The 23,960-nt window shown below is 36.8% G+C and overlaps 1 protein-coding gene across 1 annotated transcript in view; it reads left to right on the top strand.

The window, feature by feature from the left end:
- The window catches only part of LOC145717738 (cilia- and flagella-associated protein 47-like), a 31,202-nt gene extending 8,809 nt beyond the window's left edge, over positions 1-22,393 (top strand). The window contains exons 2-4 of the mRNA XM_081807961.1: positions 16,497-16,597; positions 20,846-20,971; positions 22,158-22,393. Coding sequence (XP_081664087.1) covers positions 16,497-16,597; positions 20,846-20,971; positions 22,158-22,393 — 463 coding nt within the window. The remainder of the gene's footprint in view (positions 1-16,496; positions 16,598-20,845; positions 20,972-22,157) is intronic.
- Positions 22,394-23,960: the final 1,567 nt, after the last annotated feature.

Genomic DNA, 23,960 nt, shown 5'->3' with positions numbered 1-23,960 from the left:
GTGGATGCCCCTGCAATCAGAAGCCTAATGTCAGGCACTTAACATTACAATCAGAAAAACTGATTGTCAGGTGCTTACACTACATATTGATATGCACCTCCCTTTTAGATTGTAGAATTCACTGATATTCAGAGATAAATATTTTAATATCACCCTTTTACCATGTGAAACATGAGTTTTGTATCCAAAAAACACAGTTAATACAGTTTCAGTGACATCAGGAGAAGAGGTCCCACACTTTTGAGTTTGGCTGGTATTTAGAAGCTTCAGTGTCATTAGCAGCAAAGCTGCCCCTGAAGTGTCTGTTCTGTGAATTTCTTGGCACAGAAATTTCTGGGTTGTGCCTGATTTAGTTGCTCACTCTAAAGCAATACGAATTTGTAGTTCTCCTAATCATGAGCAAGATGTGGTTTTGAAAAATTCTTGATCTTTTCTGAAAAATAACTAGTCACAGTCTTGTTTTGCAAGTTGCTGCTTTTAAGGTACTGGGTTCTATATGTCTTCTGACATTAAAACAAAATAAGGAGGGGCGCCTGGGTGTCTCAGTCTGTTAAGTCACTGCCTTCGGCTCAGGTCATGATCCCGGCGTCCTGGGATCGAGCCCCGCGTCTGGCTCCCTGCTCAGGGGAGAGCCTGCTTCTCCCCTCTCTGCCTGCCACTCTGCCTACTTGTGCTCTTTCTCTGTCTCTCTGTCAAATAAGTAAATAAAATCTTAAAAAAAAAAACAAAAAACAAAATAAAGAGTTGGCATATATAGGTAAATTAATGCATTGATAGGAAGCTTAAATGATAAATTGTAATTTCTACCTTCTTCATTGATATGTGTTAGTTATTCCATTCTACGTTTAGAGATAAAGCCCATAGTCTTAATTACAAATACACTGAACATTTCGCTGGTGAGGAAATATATTTTAAAATGTGCAGATCTTTTGTTTAAAACTGAGGGACGCCTGGGTGGCTCGGTCATTGGGCATCTGCCTTCGGCTCAGGTCATGATCCCAGGGTCCTGGGATCGAGCCCCGCATCAGGCTCCCTGCTCAGTGGGAGGCCTGCTTCTCACTCTCCCACTCCCCCTGCTTGTGTTCCCTCTCTCGCTGTCTCTCTCTGTCAAATAGATGAAATCTTAAAAAAAACAAAACAAAACAAAACCTGAGAATGTACAGCTCTTAATTATATCTGTTTCTACGTATAGTCACATTTTATCAGCCTTGTTATGGATTCAAAAACATTTTTGAGGTGTAGTAAATCTTGTTATGTTACTTTTATTAAAATAATAGGGCATTGATAATCACGTAAATTGAAATTGTATTATTTTTTAAAGCATTCAGTACAATAAAAAGGAAATGAGAATAATGAAAAGTGATTCTATTTATTGTTTTACCCAGTGAATAATTTGGTATTTGTATAGTGTGCACCTGGCAACTTTGGTTCTGTTTCTAGTATTTCTTAGCGTGCCTCTTCCAGACACCTTACTGTTATTTTTTTTTTTTAAGATTTTATTTATTTATTTGACAGAGAGAGACAGTGAGAGAGGGAACACAAGCAGGCAGAGTGGGAGAGGGAGAAGCAGGCTTCCCGCTGAGCAGGGAGCCCGATGCGGGGCTCGATCCCAGGACCCTGGGACCATGACCTGAGCCGAAGGCAGATGCTTAACGACTGAGCCACCCAGGCGCCCCGACACCTTACTGTTTTTGAAGGGGTGGGAACTTGCATCACGTAAAGGAGATTAACAGAGAATGAATCAGACCCAGAGTCAAACATATAGAGCATTAATGCATTCAGGTTGGTAATGTGACCTTAGTAACTCTAGTATTAAATTAGTATCTGCTTTGTATGTGACTTTCTGGGATATTTGGATATTTAAAATAAGCCTGTAAATATATATTTAAATGGACATTTAAATATTTAAAGTAAGTATATAAAGTGAGTCAAGAACCTTTACGGGACACTACCAGATAGGTAGAAGCAATTTTTGGGGTATTCAAAACTCCCCTTATGTATTAAGAAGACTAGTTATTTAGGACGTGTTCATCTTTCAGAGTCTCCATTCTTAGCACAAACCGGCTGACTGTTAACAATGAGCCATCTAGAATTTTAGCATCCTGGCTGCTGAAATGCAGGCAATGGGAAATCTCAAGAATATTTCAATAACCATCTAATAGATCATAACTGAAGACAGTGTTGGGATACTGCCCTGAAACATTATCTGTCATGTTTTGGGGGGCTGGGTTATACAGAACACTCGTATTTGTCCACCTTTCCTGGTGTTGTGTGTATAGATAGAAGATGCAATTAGGAGGGAGTAGAATTCATAAGGGGCCATGCTTTGTTCTGATATAATCGTCTGTTCCTTATTCCTTGACCTAGGCCTGTGGAAGGCTGTTTGTAATGGCACCTTCATTCTATGAAGAACATTATTTTCATGGTAGATCTGTTAAGCCAGAGCACTGGATTGTAGCAAAGTCTCAATTATAAAGTAGAATGTTTATTTGTATTTAACCAAAACATAGGATACCAATGTATTATAATAAACTCTCAACAGAAGAATTTCATAATTATGATTTGTTCGTCATTCACTTATAGCAAAATGGTAGTGCTAAAATTTGTATAGAAATTTCAAAAACCCAGAAACTTCAATATAATATTTGCCATTATTTAATGGCAATATTTAAATCATAGTGCTTTTAACACAGGTTGCAGAAAGAAAAGTTAACCACAGTCCTTTTTCCTTCTCTTTACCCCCATTCTCTTTGGTGCCAGTGATGGTTGGAGAGTCTCTGCCCTGCTTAGAGACTTTTCATTTTAGAGGGAATTCTAATGTCTTGCCCTTTGTCTCTCCCTTACTGGTTATGAGCCCCTGCCTGATTGCTGGTCTTCACAGAGCTCCTAGAAGTTGGATCCCCATGCAGTTGGTTGCCGCCTTGGGACCTATTGGTAGGGTCCTCTCCATCCCTCTTTCCTCAGACCCTGTCTGGCACCTCAGCCCCTCACCTATTTATAAATATGAATTGATTAATCAAGAAAATACATAACAGGATTATAATATTTGATTGCTGTTATAATATTTGATTGCTTTATGCATAGAAAACCTGGCATGTAAATAACAAAAAGGAATGCATGCTTATTATAACAATTCAAACAATGGAAAGGTTGAAAACACTACTAATAGTTAGCTTCTCCACCTTTAATCCCACATACATGATCACGTCTTGTAAAATGCAGTATCTTTTCGTAAAGTACTTTTGGTTATACAAATACATGCAACCCTACATAGGTATGTATGGACAAATATGTGTACATTGATACAGACATAGGTAAAGGTGGTTTTTAGATAATATTATGCCTAATTAGTCCGTGGGTTTTTTTCTGCATATGTCACGCAGCAGAATGAAGTGGAAAGGTAGTCTGGGGCTTGTGGGCTAGCTCCAACATCTTTAATGTGCAGCTTCTGAAGTCTGCTGCTGTTACCTCTAGACTAATGGAATAGAATGCAAGGAGTGCAGGCCAAAGATTTTAAGGGGATGAACTAGAACATGTACCCATCACCTTGGCCAGTATGTCACTGGCTCAAGCTTGTCCTGGGGGCTTGCCTAGGTGCAAGTGTGTGTCCCTGCATGGCTATGTGTCCTGTCGACCCTTGGGAGGGGGATTCTGTTTCTGTAAACAAGAGGACAGATTCTGGGCAACAGCAGACTCCAACCCAAGTAGGAAAGGTCTTTCTCCTTCACATTACTTCCGGGCTTTTATTAAATTTTACATCCTATAAATCCTTCTTGGTGTTCTAATTGCATTTCATACAGTCGAGCCTTTCAGGCAACTGCAGATTTGGCCTTCTCCACTGGAAGCTGTGCAAGACCCAAAAGGCCCTGACACTGGTGCCCAGTTTCCACCAGCAGGTTTGGTAGTAGTGTTTCAGTGGGAACTGTGTGGATGAAGGTGACATGACTCTGCACGCTAGCCCCAGCTTTCGGAAATTTTCCTTTTGGTGCTCAGATATGTTTATCCTTTTGTGTTTGTATTGAATCCTTGGATTTCTTTCTAGTTTATTCTATTTTATTTTTTTAAAGATTTATTTATTTGCGAGAGAGAGAGAGAGAGAGAGCTGGGGGCGGGGGAGGAAGAGGGAGAGAGAGAGAGAGAGAGAGAGAGAAAATCTCCAGCAGACTCCCCGCTGAGCTCGGAGCCTGTTGTAGGGTCGATCCCAGGACCCTGACAACATGACTTGAGCCGACATCAAGAGTTGGCCGCTTAACCTACTGAGCCACCCAGGTGCCCCCTTGGATTTGTTTTTAAACATATCCTAATTTCTATGTCCGGCCATTCTGTATTTTAGATTCCTCCAAACAAGTATATTGGTATTCTTGACCTATCATTAATAAGAAGAGGTTTGTTCACATATTTCGTGGTATGGCATATGGGGGTTTTCTCTGTTGACAACTAAGGGTTGCTTCCTGCTGTCAGTGCTGATTATAATCTTGATTTGGAGATAATGTGGGGAGATGTTTGTGTTAACATTCCCAATTTCTAAATGCCAGCATCAATTCCACATTTGCAAAGAAACTTCCAATCACTTCTAAATTTGTACTTAGTGCAAATGGTATTTTCATGGTGAGAATTTTCAACTACCACAGCAGTATCAATTTGAGGGCATTTGGTTTACAAGTTGCTTTTTTGATTAATTGTTTAGAAAGGTTTTTTTTTTCTTCTTGAAACAACATAGATAAAACTATGTGAAATGAATTTGCATATCTTAACAAATCATTGTAAACACTTCTGTCTACCACTCTGGTCCAGAAATAGAACATCACTGATGCTCCCAGAGATCTCTTGTGTATTTCTTTCCCACTGCAACCTGGTTTAATTTCTGTGGCCATTAGTTCTCTATAATTATTTCTCTCTCTAGTTTTGAGCATTTCACATTAGATAGGTGATACTCAAACTTATGCTTTATGTTTACAGAAGGTATTACTAGAAATCAAAATTCATTTACTTTCCTCAAGTTAAAAAAAAGGCAGAACGTGGTAGAACTAATTGAATTTTTTATGTTTATAAATTTGCATTCAACTTAAAACTATATAACTAGCATTTATTATTTTAATATGTTGATTAAAGGTATTGAACTATCTTATTTTAATATTCTTAATTTTATGTAATTTTACTATTTTAATTTTTTTTGACCTCTACCTATGGCCTGAACACTTTCAGTATTACAACCAAATAGCAACTGATATAATAAAGTGCCTTAATAATAGTGTTTCAGAATTTCAGCAGGCTGCTTAAAGTTAATCATTTAAATGCTTGGATTTTATTTAAAGATGAATATCATTATAATAAATCTTAGAGGATGCAGTCATGCCCTTACTTTCAAAATGAAAGTATTGTCCACTTGCATTCAGTTGGTTCTCACTTGTTGAAACCCTAACTTTAAATACCATACCATTGGCCATCAGGTATTCAAATGATACTTATTGCAAAAGGTGAGTGCTATGTGACATATACAGTGAATTCATACTAATGGATAAGAGCTGGGCATCGGGAAAATTGACTAAGAAGGCAATTTCACATTTATAGTCAGTAGAATTCTAACATGTGCCTCAAGACTCTGTGTTCTACAAAGAGCTTCACGGATCTAGGGAAGATATGAAGCTCTTGACTGGTCACTCAGCCTCTCCTTACTTAGGCAGAGTGGCTTAAATTGACCGACATGTTGTAAAACACACCAAGAGTTTTGGGTTAGCAGTTTGTACACCTTGCTATACTAGATGATCATCTCACCTGGTAGATTTTTCTGATTTAGAAATTAAAATAAAAATGGGTTGATTAGTATGGAATACATGCCCCTCGTGCCCCTTCAAGGTAGGATTTGCTGTCCAACCATGTGGAATGAAGCCAGCCATCTACTTCCATTTGTCAGCTCCTATACAGACTGTCCCAGCTCCGCTTGACCTAAGGTTATACTCCACCAGGCAAACAGCCTGCATTCCCTGACTGACTCAGGCAAGCTTAGGGGGCCAGACATTTTAGCCCGATGCCAGAATCTCTGAAGGGCAATCCAAAGCTCCCTGCCCAGTTGACCAAGGCCTTATTAGGCCAATATGGCTGTTCTACATCATCCTGTTTTCCACACCTTGCAGCCCATCTTCTTGCTCTTATTTTCCAGTCTACTTCCTCCCTCTTTCTTACATAGGTATTGATTCTAATAAATTTCTTAAACCCCAGACTATCTTCTTCCAGTAAGCCCAAACTATGATAATTTGAGGTTAAATATTATACTTGTGGTATCCCTGATGAGGGCTATGAAGTAGTCTTTTCTTTTAGCTCAAATGGATCTTGAATGAGGATGTCAGTCACTCCATCCATCCATCCTCCATCCGTACATCCATCCACCCATGTATGTAGTCACAACTTCCATGTGTCTTTTATGTGCTGTATACTGGTCTTTGCCTGTATGGAGCTAGATGAAAGAGAGAATATATTTATGTGTTGGGCGACTGTGAAAATACAAAGACTAGAAATGGAGACCAATAAATAAGCTATCCCAGACTGATGCTGTGAAGAGGTAGAGAACTACAGTGATGGTAGTAAAGGGAGAATGGGAAGGAGTGATTTCTGATTCAATCGATGTAAGGACATGGTGACCGATGGCAATGCCTGACATCAACAAACCCTTGAAATGAAAGAAAATTTAAAAGCAGCATATATGAATGTGAATTAGATGCTAATTAAATCAATTTTTGTAGCTTGCTGTAGTTTGTTTTGTGTAACAATATTTCTTTACTTTTTTTTTTAAGATTTTATTTATTTAATTGACAGAGACAGAGAGAGAGGTAACACAAGCAGGGGGAGTGGGAGAGGGAGAAGCAGGCTTCCCGCCGAGCAGGGAGCCCGATGCGGGGCTCGATCCCAGGACCTTGGGATCATGACCTGAGCCGAAGGCAGTCGCTTAACCAACTGAGCCACCCAGGCGCCCCTTCTTTACTTTTATTTGTTAACAAAATATCCTGTATGCTACTAATCTCCCAAATATAGTCTTTGTAGTCATTAGTAAAACTCTCAAAGTTATCAGTCAACTTACTGAAATGGCCATGCAAATTCATTATGCTTTATACTCTTTTGGTTTATTTATTTTATACTTTCTTTGATGCCTCCTTTTCCCCTAATCTCATACTCTGTTGTTCTCTTGACAACTGTTTACCTCAGGGTTACTGTATTTCAAGGGTTTTCTTTTCTAATTTACAAATCCAGCAGCAAATGTTTGCCCTATGATCTTAACAGCATATTCCCTGTAACAGTGAGAATCAGTCTCCTAGTGCATTTTGTAGCCAGCACATGGATGTTTGTAGATAATGGAATCTGATCTCTTCCAGGGTCTTGCTGGACATAGTGTTTTCCTATTACTATTAGATAAGTCTACATAAAGAAGCAGCAGTGACAGGAAGTTGAATTAATTTTTTCCATGCTAAAATGAAAAAGATAGTTCAGGATTCTACTATAGGGTTTGATGATACCTGTCTTTCATACACTCCCAATGATCTTTATCTCAGTCTTGCATAAACTAATGGGATACTAGTGTGGCCTTTTTTAGAGTATATTCAAGCTGAAGAGCAATGGTTTTATGTTTCAAGTACTGCATTTACTAGACCCTCTACATGAGATACATTTTACTCTGGTATTTCTTTGAGAAAACATATTACCAAGTTACTCTAAATTCAGTAACACTTAAAAATTTATTTTTATTAACTATTAGGGCACGTACTGAAATCTCTAAGTTCATTTTTTAAAACCTGTGTTAGGCAAATTACTTTTCAGCAAATACATACCCTATGCTGCTTTTGTAAGAGTCTGTGGCCTACAAGTTGGAACCATTTTCATAGATTATGGAAACCTGTTGGTATATTTACTGTTCTACACCTGTTAATGATTTTGAAGAGGTAACTTCGCATGAATTTCATTTATCTCTTTTTGGAAAGGAATAAAACAACACACAATTCAAATAAACTTTTTCTCTTTTCCTATCACTGGACTTACATGCAGTGGGAATATTCTGAAAGGTATCATCTAACTTTGGGATATTAATGAGGTAAGAGTATTTTATGCTGTGCAGATGTCCCTTGAGTTATGATGAGGTTATGCCCTAATAAACCCACAATAAATTGAAAATATCATAAATTAAAAATGCATTTAATACACCTAACCTGCCAAACATCGTAGCTCAGCCTAGCCTACCTTAAACATGCTTAGAACACTTACATTAGCCTACATTTAGGCAACGTCGTCTAACACAAAGCCTGTTTTATTATTAAGTATTGAATATCTCATGTAATTTATTGAATGCTCTACTAAAAGTGGAAAACATAATGGTTCAAAGTATATTGTCCTGCATGTCACTAGCCTGAGAAAGATCGAAATTCAAAATTTGATGTATGGTTTCTGCTGAATGCATATTGCTTTTGCATCATCACCAAAATCTAAAAATCATAAGTTAGACCATCTAAGTCAGGGACCAGCTGTACTTCATACATGGTAACTCCTGGTTAATTTGCTTTTCCCTTCCCTTCAGAACCACTTTTCTTTTGCTGGGAGTCCCCAGCTGACCTCATACTCTGCAACCATATTCTCTGTGAAAGTGTTGCCAGACCATCACCTGGTTTCCCAAGCCCTTGTGGTCCATTTCATCGTATCCTAGTTGCTTTCTAATAAGTGTTCCCTTGCTTAGGTGTTAATCTTTAACCTTTAAGATACTCATTTCTAATCGACAAATATTCTGGATTGCATTGCTCTAACCCAATAACAATACGTATTTTATTGTGGGATTTTAGGCCTTTGGCCAGATAGTTAGGGAAATGATTTTTCACAAGGAATTGTATTAGAGGAAGTTCCATCATGGCACAGAGTTGATGGCCTCCAACTCTCACCAACTCTGATCTTAGTCTGTGTTACTATAAAAAAAAAAACAAAAAAAACCCCACTCTTCCTTAGAACTGATTGATTCTAGATGTTTCAAATAATGAATTCTTATTTTTTGTTAGGTTCATTAAAAATACATATGTATCCTAAAATCTTCTAAGAGATAAAATGAAACTAACTTGTAAAAACTACCTAGTTTGTTACTATAAAAAAAAAAACAAAAAAAACCCCCACTCTTCCTTAGAACTGATTGATTCTAGATGTTTCAAATAATGAATTCTTATTTTTTGTTAGGTTCATTAAAAATACATATGTATCCTAAAATCTTCTAAGAGATAAAATGAAACTAACTTGTAAAAACTACCTAGTTTAGGGGCGCCTGGGTGGCTCAGTTGGTTAAGCGACTGCCTTCGGCTCAGGTCATGATCCTGGAGTCCCTGGATCGAGTCCCGCATCGGGCTCCCCGCTCGGCGGGGAGCCCGCTTCTCCCGCTGACCCTCCCCCCTCTCATGTGCTCTCTCTCTCTCTCATTCTGTCTCAAATAAATAAATAAAATCTTAAAAAACAACAACAACAACTCTTTGAAAAAAAAAAAAAAAAACTACCTAGTTTGTGTTTTAGCTAGATCATGGTTGTCTTCTAAAGTACAATGCACTACAGCATTCTAGAAATAATATAATGAGGGGTGCCTGGGTGGCTCAGTCAGTTAAGCATCAGACTCTTAATTTCAGCTCAGATTGTGATCTCAGGGTTGTGGGATTGAGCCCCGCAATGGGCTCGGCGCTCAGATTCTTTCCCTCTGCCCATCCTCCTCACCCCCCATCCCCCTGTCCCCCGCTTATGTGTGCCCCCCCTCTCTCTCAAATAAGTAAACAAATCTTTAAAAGAAAAAAAAAGGAAGAAAGAATTTAATGAAAGTAAGCTTTTTGTTTTGTGTGAGTTCGTGTTATCATGGAGAGAGTTTTACTGTTTGGTTCCATCAAGTTGTAAATCCTGACCTGTATATTGTATCTAATAGCTAGAGCTTTGGCTCTAAGTTTTTTGGAATTAACCAGTAAGTATATAATGATGCAAGCAGCAGAACAGCTAATGATTCACCCAACTTAGAAATAATTTTTCAACTCAACTTTATTAGGCATTATTGTATTTTTTTTTTAAGATTTTATTTATTTATTTGACAGAGAGAGACACACAAAGAGGGAGAGGGAACACAAGCAAGGGGAGTGGGAAAGGGAGAAGCAGGCTTCCCGCCGAGCAGGGAGCCCGATGCGGGGCTCGATCCCAGGACCCTGGGATCATGACCTGAGCCGAAGGCAGACGCTTAACGACTGAGCCACCCAGGCACCCCTAGGCATTATTGTATTCATCACATTATACAGCGTGCTGCCATATATAGCAGTTCTACTTTTGGGGGGGTGAAGGTAGTGCCCTTTGCTGTGTTAGAGTAATCTGTATTTCTTTCTGATTAAAGTTTTTCCTGAATATTATTGGAATATAATAAGTTTATATACCTTCATGAAAACAAATAGAAACTTTGTTTATACATTAATGGTACACATATCTATGCATAGACACAAATGGTAAATTTTGGTGGCAAATTTTACTTTTTGTCTCAACTCTTTCCTGGAAACCCATCAACTGTGTTAACCACTATATATTTTCCCGTAAGAACACCGAATTAAGAGTAAAATGTTTTGAAATAGTATATTAATCAAAGTTAATGATTTAAAATTGTGAGAATAGACCTAAAGAGAGATTTTAAGATTTCAAAAATGGTGTACATCAATTATGGGATTATTTCCAGATTTTTGGGCAGACCGAAAATGAGATGATTCTTCTAAAAAGAATTGATATATATTTAAAATATTGCTAAATGGACATATATTTCTAGACTTGAGGGATATCGATGGATCTCTCATGTATCTAAAGAAGAATTCTCTGCCTTTACCTTACTTTGCTGTGATAAAAATCAGTGGAATACATTCACATGTGAAACACAGTTCTGTGGATTTATGTACATTAAAATAAAACCGAAAATCTGGGGCGCCTGGGTGGCTCAGTCGTTAAGCGTCTGCCTTTGGCTCAGGTCATGATCCCAGGGTCCTGGGATCGAGCCCCGCATCGGGCTCCCTGCTCCGCGGGAAGCCTGCTTCTCCCTCTCCCACTCCCCCTGCTTGTGTTTCCTCTCTCGCTGTGTCTCTCTCTGTCAAATAAATAAATAAAATCTTTAAAAAAAATAAAAAAATAAAAAAAATAAAACCTAAAATCTTTTTAAGGTCACTAAATCAGTTAATAGCATATATTTCCTAGAATTATTAATGTTCATAAATAACAGCACCTTGATGGGCTGCAATGTGGATTATTGCAATGTTCAGAAGAGCAGCTATAATTTTATTTCTTTCCCCTTCACTCAAAGAAGGATATTGAAAAGCTAAATAAGTGAGAATCACATTATCATCAAGAACCTTTTCATTCTGTTTTGACCTATTAAAAATGAATAAATAAAAACTCTGTAACTTTATTAATGATTAACCAAATGATGTTTGATGTCCTCACTTGTGATAGAGAGATTCTTCTCTCTGGCAACATCATGGATGACCTCGACTGTTATAAATATACATTACAGTACCAGATTAAGTCCCATTGATTGACCTAACTAACATAAATGTACTAGCAATGGTAAGCATTAAATATTTAAATAAACATATCCACCCTTTTTGTGTGTAAATTTGTAAAATATTAAGAATTACTGAGTTGTACATCTTAAAAAGATGGATTTCATGACATGTAAATTATATATTTTAAATGTTGGTATAAAAAATAAGGGCATCTGATGGATACTATCATAACCAAATGACCAGACTCAGTGTTGCTAATAAGGAGGAACACTGACCTGTTGGGCTTCCTGGTGGGATGAAATGAGAACTGTGCCACAGCCCATGTGAAGTTTTTTTGGTCAGAAATAAAACATTATGCAGTCTTAAGGGGATAATCAGAATATTTCTGACAACTAGCCTTGACTCTTAAAAATAATGTCAATGCCATGAAGGACCACACAAGACTGGGAGTTTGTCCTGGTTTAAAGGAAAGTAAATTCAATCAGTGATCTCAGTTTGGACTTTGACATTACTGGGACTCTTCAATATGGACTGTAAACTAGATAATATTCTTGTACTGATGTTAAATTTGATGGTAGTTATGATACAGTTATGATGATATAGAATAATGTTCTTGTTCTTAGGGTATACAGGCTGAATATTTAAGGGTAAATTTGTGTACACACACATTTTAAGAAAATAATTTTTTTAAGAGATTTTATTCATTTGAGAGAGAAAGAGAGAGAGGGAGGGAGGGAGCGCACAACCAAGGGGGAGAGGGAGAAGCAGACTTCCCTCTGAGCTGGGAGCCCGACGTGTGGGGCTCGATCCCAGGACCTGGAGATCATGACCTGAGCTGAAGGCAGACACTTAACCATCTGAGTCACCCAGGCACCCAAGAAAATAAATTTTTAATAGGAGAGAAATGAATGTGGCAAAATAGTAATTGCTGAACTGCGTGAAGGGTACATATATGTTTATTTTACTAGTCTTTCAGTTCTTCTGTGAATTTGGAAAAATGTGAAGTACAATGTTGAGGTAGAGGGGAAAAAAAACCATTAATGAGGAATTTCAGGTGAACCTTAAAATGACAAAGCATAAAAATAAATTGTGCACTCCATATTTGACTTTCTATACATTATGGTATTTACTGATTATCATACTAAAATGTTCATAGTTTGTGCATGACGGTCATATCTAAAGCGGTGGGAGATAGAGAGCAGCCAGAGTTTTCCTTAGCCTCTCATTTTGCATTGTCCCCTAGGGTACAGCAGTACCTTTTGTTTCCATACACAACTGCAAACTTTCCACCTCTGTAAGAATTTTCATGTGTCCAACAAACTTTCCACCTCTGTAAGAATTTTCATGTGTCGATTTTATAAGTGTTGGTTATTGTTTACTAGGAAAACATCTGAAATAAAATATTTCTCCATTAGAATCTAGGAGAATATTTATAGCTTCCAAAAAAAGGCTTTTATTTAAACCAGCTTCTAATAGGAACTTTTATAATTTAACATTATTCGAACAGCTGTAAGTATTAAAATGCATGCTGTTTAATGAGATAATTGATAAAAAATGTTTGTAAGTGCTTACATCCATCATCATATATATGACTCTATCCCAACTTGGTAACTTTGAGCATATGCGCAGCAAGACAGATCTGGAAGCTAACCATTCTCATGCAGTGGCCAAGAGCATAGCTTTGCTTCAGGTATATTGAACTTGAACTTGGGCTCTCTATTTCCTAATTGTGTGACTTTAAACAATTGTTGACTTTTTCTGGACCTTGCTCTTGTAACTAAAGTCTGAGAGAGTTAATAATATATATCCTCAAAGACTGTTGAGGAGATTTATGTAAATGAAATAATGCATTTTAGATGCCCAGAACAATAGCTGCCACAAATAGTTCAAGCCCATTTCTATCAGCACCACCATCCGCATCATATCAACTCTGTTGCCAGGAATGTCCCTCCTGGTTTTTGCCCATCGGAACTCTTCTAAATCACTTGTGCTTGAAGATTGCTATTTAAGTCTCCAAATGGAACTGAAACCCATAATGTCAGAGTCACTTCACTGTTACTGTACAGTGTTATAGTCATTTTACTGTTACTGTAATTTTGAGTATTTTTAGAGTAAATTCTCTACCACTAATGGTTCCTGGCTATATGGATTGGTATAGAGAATCCATAAATAATACCAGTATTCTCTGATAAGGTGCCCTATTTTCCCAGAAATATTTTTGTTAAATGTAGCGTATTAATATTATTGGTTGCAAGTCCCTTTTCTGTTTTAATGTATTTTTAATAATAATGATATTAGTGTATAAAGTGCCCATATTCCCATGCTGTGCAAGTTGTATAATTTCTATATCATGTGCTCCATAGAAGAATGTAGTCAAATGAATTTTGTATATGTTGGTCATTCTTTACTCTGAGGAGTATCTGAAATCAGTGTTATCATCTGCAACAAACTAGTTTTATAAGAGGAAAAATTACAATATTCCCATTTCATTCTCCAAATGAATTTTAGTTCAACCTTATTTTCTTTAGTTCTGTATTTTCTTTAGTTCTGATACTTTTAAGCAGTATCATTCATTTGGTTCATTTAGTTGTTGTCTTGGGTAGGGGTTGTCCACAAGCTGACTTTTAGATGAAGATTCATGGATATGTGGTTTATTAAGGAAGGACTGCCAGGAAAAAACAAGGTAGGGGAAGCAGAACACGGAATCAGTCATCCTAAATAAAATGAAATTTGAGTCAGAGTCCCAACCTCAGCTTGATCCCATGGGATCCTCTGGAGATGAAGTTACACCACAGAGTTTGTGTCCTATTTGAAGCAAAGAACCTGTTCTTTTAAACTCCTGCCCTGCACAGGCATTGGCTATGGCATTACCCAGGGGACCCTAAACTCCCAAGGCAATTGAAGCTTTCAGCAGCTCTAGCAATCCAACACTGGTTCTTGAAGGTTACACTTACCCCACTATGCCCACCCAGAGGGTGGGAGCCCAGCACAAAGAAATTACATCCTAGGAGATAAGGACATAAGGGCAGGAGCAGCCACACCATTTGCTGGAGAAGTCTTTTTTCCTTTCTGTTTTTTCTCTTTCTGTAATCACTGTTAAAGCAGAAAGCATTTTTGGTTCTAAGATAACAATGATGATGGTATCTATGGATAAACTATGTTATTTAATCTGAAAAATATTAGTTGGGCAGTTAATGGAATTTTGATTGATCACTACATGTAGCATAAATACATAGTATATAGAAGTAATGATTCATGCTATCAAGGAATTTTAAATTTCACCTTAAGAAGGGCATCCTATAGAAAAAAACAATTATAATATAGAACTACAATTTAATCCTGACAAGGGCAATCTGTGTCATCCAAACATGTGTTTAGGATGATGGAATAGAATGATCAGGGTTGGTCACATAAGACAATGTTGAATATATATAGTTTGCATAATATTTTAATGCATGTCAGTAGGTAAAGAGAAAAGCATAATGCATTCCTTATGAGAAAATATGCAGAACTGAGGTGAAAATCAGTTCATTTACATATAACATGTTTATTTTAATGTTCCTGACAGCTCATTATATTTCAGCTACAAAGTTTTTCTTAGTTTTATCCTATTCTATATTTTATTTGTATCAACTTGGATTATAACACAGAATTTGTCATTTCACCTTTTCAGTGACCGTAAACTACATAGAAGGACTGATATGATAGATTATTATTAATTATCTTGATCATTACTATAATGCAGAAATTAAGCCAATAATCCAATATTACAGTGGTATAGATATAAAATATAGTACTTCTGGGGGCGCCTGGGTGGCTCAGATGGTTGAGCGTTTGCCTTCGGCTCGGGTCGTGGTCCCAGGGTCCTGGGATCGAGTGCCGCATCAGGCTCCCTGCTCAGCGGGGAGCCTGCTTCTCCCTCTGCCTCTCTCTCTGTCTCTGATGAATAAATAAAATCTTTAAAAATAAATAAAAAAATAAAAAATACAGTACTTGTGTTAAAAGATCAGTTGGGGACGCCTGATTGGCTCCATCGGTAGAATGTGTGACTTTTAATCTCAAGGTTGTGAGTTCCAGCCCCCTGTTGGGTAAGAACCTACTTTAAAGAAAGTTGGGCAAGGACAGAGTTGTCACATAAATTGGACAGGCCCAATATAATCTTAGAGTATTTTGTGGCTCTTATTAATAAGAATGTTCACAATGCTTTTATAAAATAGTTTAATAGTGTGTAGGTTGTGGAAGGGATTAATACTCTAGTGGTTGAATAACTTTTATAGCATTGTTTTCAGTTCTCAGATACATTTAAAGGACAAACACAAAATAAAAGATCATCTGAAGAAGGCAGATGGTGTGTGAAATTTCTGGAGACCTTGTAGTTGAAAGAAACCTTGAATGTTCTAAATGTTTTCAGTTAAAAAAGAGAAAACCTAGAGAAGATACAATGACTGTTTTTAAGTATTTGAAGGACTGTAACAGGGCTCAGATCATAGATTTTGTTCCCTGTTGCCCTGAAACAGAATGTCTGAAGTTAGAGCTCTCCAAATATGAAATGGGTTGTCTCTGAGGCATGAGTGTCACTCTGGTATTGTCTCCCTCGTAGTGTCAGCTGAGGCTAGATACTGTTCGTCAGGGATTCTACAAAAGAAGAAGGTGAGTAAATTCACTCTGAGGCTCCTTCAGTTCTAAAACTTCCTGAATCTGTTTGTGAGCCTGTATAATTACAAACAGTGTTCTAGAGCACACTTGACAGTGACATTAACCATCTCTGTTAAAAGCTTTAGAAGTAAATAGTCTTAAACCATTATAGTAGTTACAGTAGATGGTTATGAAAAACAAAGCAGGTGGAAAGAAAAATGATGAATAATTCATGTCTTGATCATTTAAGCCATCTTGGGTACTTAAAAAATATTTCATTGTATTTACTGCATCTGACAATTTTATTTTATTGAAATGCAATGTTTTCACTTTTAGGTTTTTGCTTCCAGTTACTGCAACAGCAGAAAACTGTCTTCTTACCATTTACCCATATATGGCAACTCATCTTGATAAGCAAACAATTGTTTTAAAGGATGGTAAGTTAGATATGACTGTTGTCTCCTATTCTCACCGTGTATGTTCTTGTTATCCAAGGTCGACACCTGGAAATAATGTGACTTTAAAATTAACAGATGTGGTGCGCCTGGGTGGCTCAGTCAGTTAAGTGTCTGCCTTCTGCTCAGGTCATGATCCAGGGTCCTGGGATCGAGCCCTGTGTTGGGCTTCCTGCTTCTCCCTCTCCCTCTACAGCTCCCCCTGCTTGTGCTTGCGCGCGCGCTCTCTCTGTCAAATAAATAAAATCTTAAAAAAAAAATTAACAAATATTTGTTAAACTCTCGCCATTTCTAGGATCTGTATTTAGCCTTGAGAGCAGAATATGGCCGTGTCTCTAATTGCAAAAGCTGAAAATCTAGTGTAAGACACAAACAAATAAATACAAAGAAGATTGAAGTAAGAGCCAATTGCAGTGTTGGAAATGTGGGTGTGGTGCAGAGGCTAATGCTGACTTTTGGGGTCTGGGATAACTTTATAGAAGAGATGACATCTGTGTAGAGTTTGACAAATGATCTTGAACAGCATAATCTGGGCAAAGGGCCATGTAGCAAAAGCATGGGGGTCTGATGGGCTGCACCCTTTATTCTATAATAGTGGGAACCTTCTGTGATTTCTGAGTATCAGTGATTTATAAAGGGAATAATTGTTGGGATGAGAGTTGAATTAAAATGGGAAAGACAGCGGTCAGTAGGCCGGCTAGGAGTTGCTGCAGGGGAAATGGTGAGAGACTGAGAACAACAGAAGAGAAGCTACTGAGCTGAGAAATTTGAAATGCAAGACACAGAGGTGAATGATTGATGGAGTAAATCTCAGAGGAGGAGAAAGGATAAGGAGTGGGAAAACATTCCATCTGTGTAGATTGTCAAGGCCTTAAGTTTCAGGGTTGAATTGGAGATCTTTTCCGTGTTTGTAACCAGTTTTCTCCTATTCTCTACTTGCTTCTTCAAGTGTTTGCCACTCCTGTGAAATCTCTTCAGTCCTGTTCTGCCTCAGTCTCAGGGCATGACCTTTTCTGTAACTTTTCAGAAGAAATAGAGACCATCAGGCAGGAATACTCTGAACTTCCAAATACCAAGCATGCATTGGAACCCATCATCTCTCCTGTCACAAAGCTGGGAGAGGCAAGACTCTCTCCTGATTTAGGCCATTCCTCCATCTGAATCCCTTCATCCAGACACCTTGCTTAATTAGCTAACCTTGCTTACTCTTGCTCTTCAAATCATGCCTCCCTCTTAGCTTCTTTGGGGGCCTGTGCAGGATGACAACAGGGAAGAAAGAGGAGACTATATCCTCTCAGTGGATAGGCTTGTTCCCAAAGAGAAAAAAGGTGAATCCAGGCCTTGTGTTCCTGATTTAATCTTGGCAAATTTACCAATCAGATAAGCCACTTGATTTCCCAGACATGGGGAGAAAAATAGCAAAGGAAACTAAATAATTAGAGTACCATAGCTTCCTTTAACAGGAAGGACATGTCAGGGGTGAGGCAGAACATTCTGCCATTATATTGCTGTTACCCCGCAACTGAGCAGCATCTTACACTGTTGATCACCTCACCCCTCATCCCCAACCTCTCATCAGACTCCCTCTGGACTTCCACATACTGTACTTCCCTGGGGTCCTTCTCACCTCTCTGACTGTTCCTTCTGAGCACATATATATTACAAATTTTATACACATTCTCAAAAATTAAAAGATTTTCTGACCGAACTTGATGTTATATTTTTGTATTCTTCTAAGATACTTGGGAAGGGGGCAGATTTCAGATAATACAACACAACAGAAAGAGCAGTGGATGAGTATCACAGAACCTGGGTGGAAATTCTATTTTGTGTTCTAATCTCACCATTTTGCCATATGCTTTTACCGTTAATTCTCAGATCCTCAAACACCTGTTATTTAACAAAATGTGCATGGTAGGAGAATAATAGGATGCTAACAATATCTATTTCAAAAGGCTTTTGTGAGGACTCATGGAGGAAATACCTGGAAATTATTATCATTACTATTATCATCATTTTATTATTATTGCTATCATAACTGCTATTATTATTATTACTTTAACACTTTTATATTTTTCACAATATCCTCCAAAAAAGTAATGAGGAGTTACTGTATAAAATATTGCTATTTCTTTAAAAGCTAAAATATGAATAGAATCTTAGTGCTTGTATGATAATTGAGTATGAAATCTGCAGATTAAAAATAATGCATCCATTTCAGTAAATATTACCATAGAAAGACATGATTTTTAAATATTCTAAAGTATCTTTAGAAATATGTACAGTAAAATTTATAATATATATTTAATGCTTCCCAGGCACAGGGTACTCTGCTAAGTGCCTTATATTTGTTATTTCATTTAGTGCCCCCAACAACTGAGTGCGATATTCTTATTAATTTCACTTTACAGATTAACAAACTGAGTCATAAAGAGTTTGAGCAGCTTACCCCAGGGAATTCTAACCAAATTTGTAATACCTCAGAGCGTACACACTTAGCTACTGTGCTCTAGAGTATGATATGTTCAGTAAAGGTGAAATCTTAAAACACATTATTTCAAAAAGTAAAGCAGTATGATTTACTTGTTTGAGCTAATATGCTGAATATAAGCTAATGTATGAATCATTGCCTTTAGTTGAAGAGTACAGATGTGGGTTTGCACCCCACTAGGAACTTTTTATTATTTGATGGTAAATTGAAAAGATATTGCCTAGTGCATCCACAATGAATCATTATATCATTGAATTTTCTAAGGCTCATTTTTATGAAGTCTGTAGTGGTGTAGCACTGCAGAGATAAGCACATTCTCTGGTAAATTCTGATTGGCTTTGTATTGAAAAAATGGAAGGAACTTAGTATATGCCAGCTTACTTATCTGTGTTATTGCCTGTAAAGTAACCCTTACAACAGATTCATGAGCTCAGAACCTTTGGTGTCATTTCATGGATAAAAACCTGTTTCAGAGAACTTATATAACATCCCCGTAGTTGAATAGCTCAGGAGTTGTAGTGCCAAGATTTCAAATCAGAAATTTCTAACTGCAAAGGCTATGCTTTTCTGACAGAATTACATTATGCATATATGTATGTGCATATACATATACATATGTGTGAATAGATAGAAAATAGATGATAGATAGATGATAGATAGACAAATAGATAGATAATCTGGCCTTAGTTCACATATACTGCCTTTTCTTTCTTTCTTTCTTCTTCTTTTATTATTATTATTTTTTTATTATGTTCAGTTAGCCACTGTATAGTACATCATTAGTTTTTGATGTAGTGTTCAGTGATTCATTAGTTGCATATAACACCCAGTGGTCATCACAACATGTGCCCTCCTCAATACCCATCACCCAGTTACCCCATCTCCCCACTCCCCTCTCCTCTGAAACCCTCAGTTTCTTTCCAGGAGTCCATAGTCTCTTATGGCTCGTCTCCCTCTGTGATTTCTCCCTCTTCAGTTTTCCCTCCCTTCCCCTAGGTCCTCCGTGCTATTGCTTTTGTTCCACATATGAGTGAAACCATAGATAATTGTCTTTCTCTGCTTGACTTATTTCACTTGGCATAATCCCCTCCAGTCCCATCCATGTTGATGCAAGTGGTGGGTATTCATCCTTTCTGATGACTGAGTAATATCTCATTCACACATACTGCCTTTTCTTAACATTGCCTTTGGTTGGCCTCAGATTACCATGGTGGCAAATTCTAGTGTATATACAGACAACTCTAACTGGAATAGAGATTGAAAGCCATGCAAAATGGTGTCAACTCATAACCAAGCAGTGATTTCATTTCAGAAAATTAACTAGGAAGAAATTACTTTTGTTAGTGATGCTCTTCTTATATTCAATTTTGAGCACCATATAGAATCCAAAAATTTTGGTGTAGAAACATTTAAAATGGTTTAGATATCTTTGTTTATCCTAAAGTTGAGCATTGTTCATTGTCCAAAAACTTTGATATGCCATAATAATGGCCTTGTTGAATAAAATTAATTCAGTTCAGAAAACCATATCAGCTTTTACAGTCTTTTCCTTGACATCTTATTTTAAGTATGGACATTTATACTTAAAAAAATTTTTTTACTCTCTCTCTCTCTCTCTCTCTCTATATATACATATTTATTATATATAATATAGAAAATTATGAAATTCAGATTCAGTAATTTGAGAGTGAGCTCACAAATGCTTGTTGACTTACTGTGTTACAATGTATCATTTGTAGATAAGGATGACAGTTCTTTGAAGAATAGAGACAGTGTTTTGCTTCCCTACCAAGAAGCTGGTTTATCCTCTCCTGCTCCTACTAAATTTAATGATGCTGAGCCTGCAGAGAGAAGATTATTTGTTGGTATGTGGCAAATATATATTGTCCCGAACAAACCCACTTCTTAACATGATCTGTTTAATATTATTGAATTGAAAACTTGGGCTTCAGGGAAGAAGAAATCCATGAAGTAAAACATGAATTTTTAATTAGTTTTAAGTGGGTCATCTGCTTTGGGAGCTCTCTCCAATGATGTGGAGCAGAGATTCTCCAATGTTTTTTGTTCACAGTATACTTAGTATCAGTATACACAGTATACTTAGTATCTTACTTTTCCCCTAGGTCAAAAGATGTGCCAAGCAATTCCCTTTATTAAATGTTTTGGTTGAAAAACCTAAGACTAGTAATTCATATGATATCCAACAAATGCAGTAGTGATATTTAACTAAAATGTTAAATATTCTGTAGAGCCCCTCTAAATTTGCCGTGACATCCCAGCTACTCTCTCTGCAGTCTGAGAACTGCCAAACTATGGGTTTGTCTGCCAATTATTTAGCTGGACCCAGTATTACCTATCTTAGAAAGAGATGAGCACAGATAAATAGATAAAGATATGAATTTGGTATTATCATTTGTAATTAACTATTCAAATATTCCTTTCTCTGGATATGGGTAATATTGAAAATTTTCCTGTTTATTGAATGGACCAAACTAAATTAAGTATTGTGAGGTTTTTAAATGACTGTGTGCTTGTGCCCTTACATAGATATTTGTGAAAAAAAATATAAAAGCATTTTGTATCCTTGAAAATTTCTCTACCTTGAAACGTTTTGTTTTATTAAAGTGCTTCACTTGGATAAAAAGTCATTTTGAATATGAAACCAATATTTTGTTTCTGTAAGTTTTCCATCTAAGACTTAATTCTGTCTATTAAGTAGAATTGAAGAATGATCAAAATATTTTACATGTGTAATTGAAAATGAAACATTCCACTTTGGGGCATGTTTACACATACCATTATGGCAAGAAGAAAATTTAATGGTTTTCTTTATTGAAATTCTACCATTTTTAAAGTATTTCTGTTATGTATTTGAAAATAAATCTATTTTCTTGTTTTCAAGATACAGTAAATTGACTCAGAATTTCTTTGAGAACCTAGCATAATTTGTAAAATGAGCTTTATTTGTCTGCATACGAATAGCAATAGCTGACAGGATTATTTTACTCTATGGTGATGTAACCTTTTTTTACAAACAAATGTGAATTTTAGGAATTGAAATAATACATGAAAGGCTGAACTCAGGCAAAAGTAAAACATCAAAGAAAGACAATGATAGATCTATGGAAAAGGAGGAGAAAAATGAGCATTGGTTTTCTCCTGAAGAAGGAACAAAGGCGTATGTCTTCTTTGAGAAGGTTGTAAATGCTGCTCAGACCTGGTTCAGTCTCTTCGGCTGGCCTGAAGGACCCCATTCTCTTTCTATTCCAGAAACAATTAGAAGGTAACAGCTATGTGTTTCTCTAAAACTTGCTTTGTATCATATAATAAAATATAGTCTACTCATTGGGGTGGTTTTATGTGAAACACAATGTTAAATGATTTATTCTACGCTGGTAAATTAGGAGGAGGCTACTTTAAGAAAAGCAAAAGGACGCAAATATAAATTCTTTGGTATAGGTATACTTTTTTTAAAAAATAAAGATTTGTTTATTTATTAGAGAGGGAGTGCGTGTACCTGTGTGCACGCGGGGGGAAGGGCGGAGGGAGAGGATCTCGAACAGACTGGGCTGAGCGCAGAGCCCCAGATGGGTCGCCACACGGGGCATGACCCGAGGACCCTGAGATCATGACCTGAGCCGAAACCAAGAGCTTAACTGACTGAACCACAGAGGCTCCCCTGCTATAGGTATATATTTTTTATTTCTTCTAAACATTGCATGATTTGAGGTCAGTATTTAAAATCTCTGAACCTCACTTTCCTCATCTGTCAAATGACAACGGGTAAACTATGGGTAAGAAAAGCCGTTTTAAATCTGAAAACTTTGGAAACTCCATGGGTACATATAAAGGAACTATCAGCTCTCGATCTGGAGTGTGGTCAGGTAGACAGTACATTTCCTTCCCTCTTTCATGGACTTTTTAGTACTCAGCATATCTAAAGTAGGTAAACTGCATTGGTTTATATCAAGTCACTTAATTCTGTTATTAATTTAAATTGGAATTTAGCACCTCCCTTGGTTCACGTTGCTGCTGTAGTGGTTCTCACAGTTCTACCTCCTTTCTCAGAGCTTGGGGTGATTTGCTGGCACCATAGGGGTGAGGACTTCATCTCTGTAGCTAGAAGAGCTATAGTAGCATTTTTGCGTCTATATTCAGGAGGGAGTTAGGTTATGCTAAATCTATAGTTTTCCTTTAAGTTATCTTTTTCAGTTTTTTAGATTAATGGGACAATATCAGCTTCATAGAATGATTAGCTAATATTTCATCTTTACCTATGCTGGGGGAAAATTAATACAGCAGGTACACTGAAAATTTACAGGCTTGATCATAAAATCATCTGACTCCAGGGAATATTTTTAGAGAAATTATTCTGTTAATAACTTTTTAGTTTTCTGCCTTGCTGTTTGTTCTACTGAAAATTGTGTCTATTTTGAGTAAATTTTAATGATTTATTTTCATTTTAAGGAAGATCATTGATCAGACATTTAAAATTCATTATCTGACAGTAGTGACTACTAGTATTATTGTTTATATGTTCATAGTCTCTTTCTCATTTATAATTTTTATCTAATTTTTATTATACATATTATACTTTTATGTCTCCTGTGATGAATAAATTTTTGAATTAATTTATCCATTTCTATGTTTTCTAAATCATTTAATGCTGATTTTTTCTTTAAAATTCATTTCTTTAAACTTGACTTGTATGCTTAATTATTTTCAGGTCTATACATTTATGTCTTCATTTCATGTTGGATGCATCCCAGAATTTTTGCTATTAGGCATTCTCATTTTTGTTGTTTTTTATAGAGCATGTGATCTTAATTTTTATTTTCTGTATATTTTTACTAT

Source organism: Leptonychotes weddellii, chromosome X, assembly GCF_054177405.1.
Source record: "Leptonychotes weddellii isolate Sample4059 chromosome X, ASM5417740v2, whole genome shotgun sequence".
Lineage (NCBI taxonomy): Eukaryota > Metazoa > Chordata > Mammalia > Carnivora > Phocidae > Leptonychotes > Leptonychotes weddellii.
The sequence above is the reverse complement of the archived record's forward strand: the minus strand, read 5'-3'. Positions and strand labels throughout refer to the sequence as shown.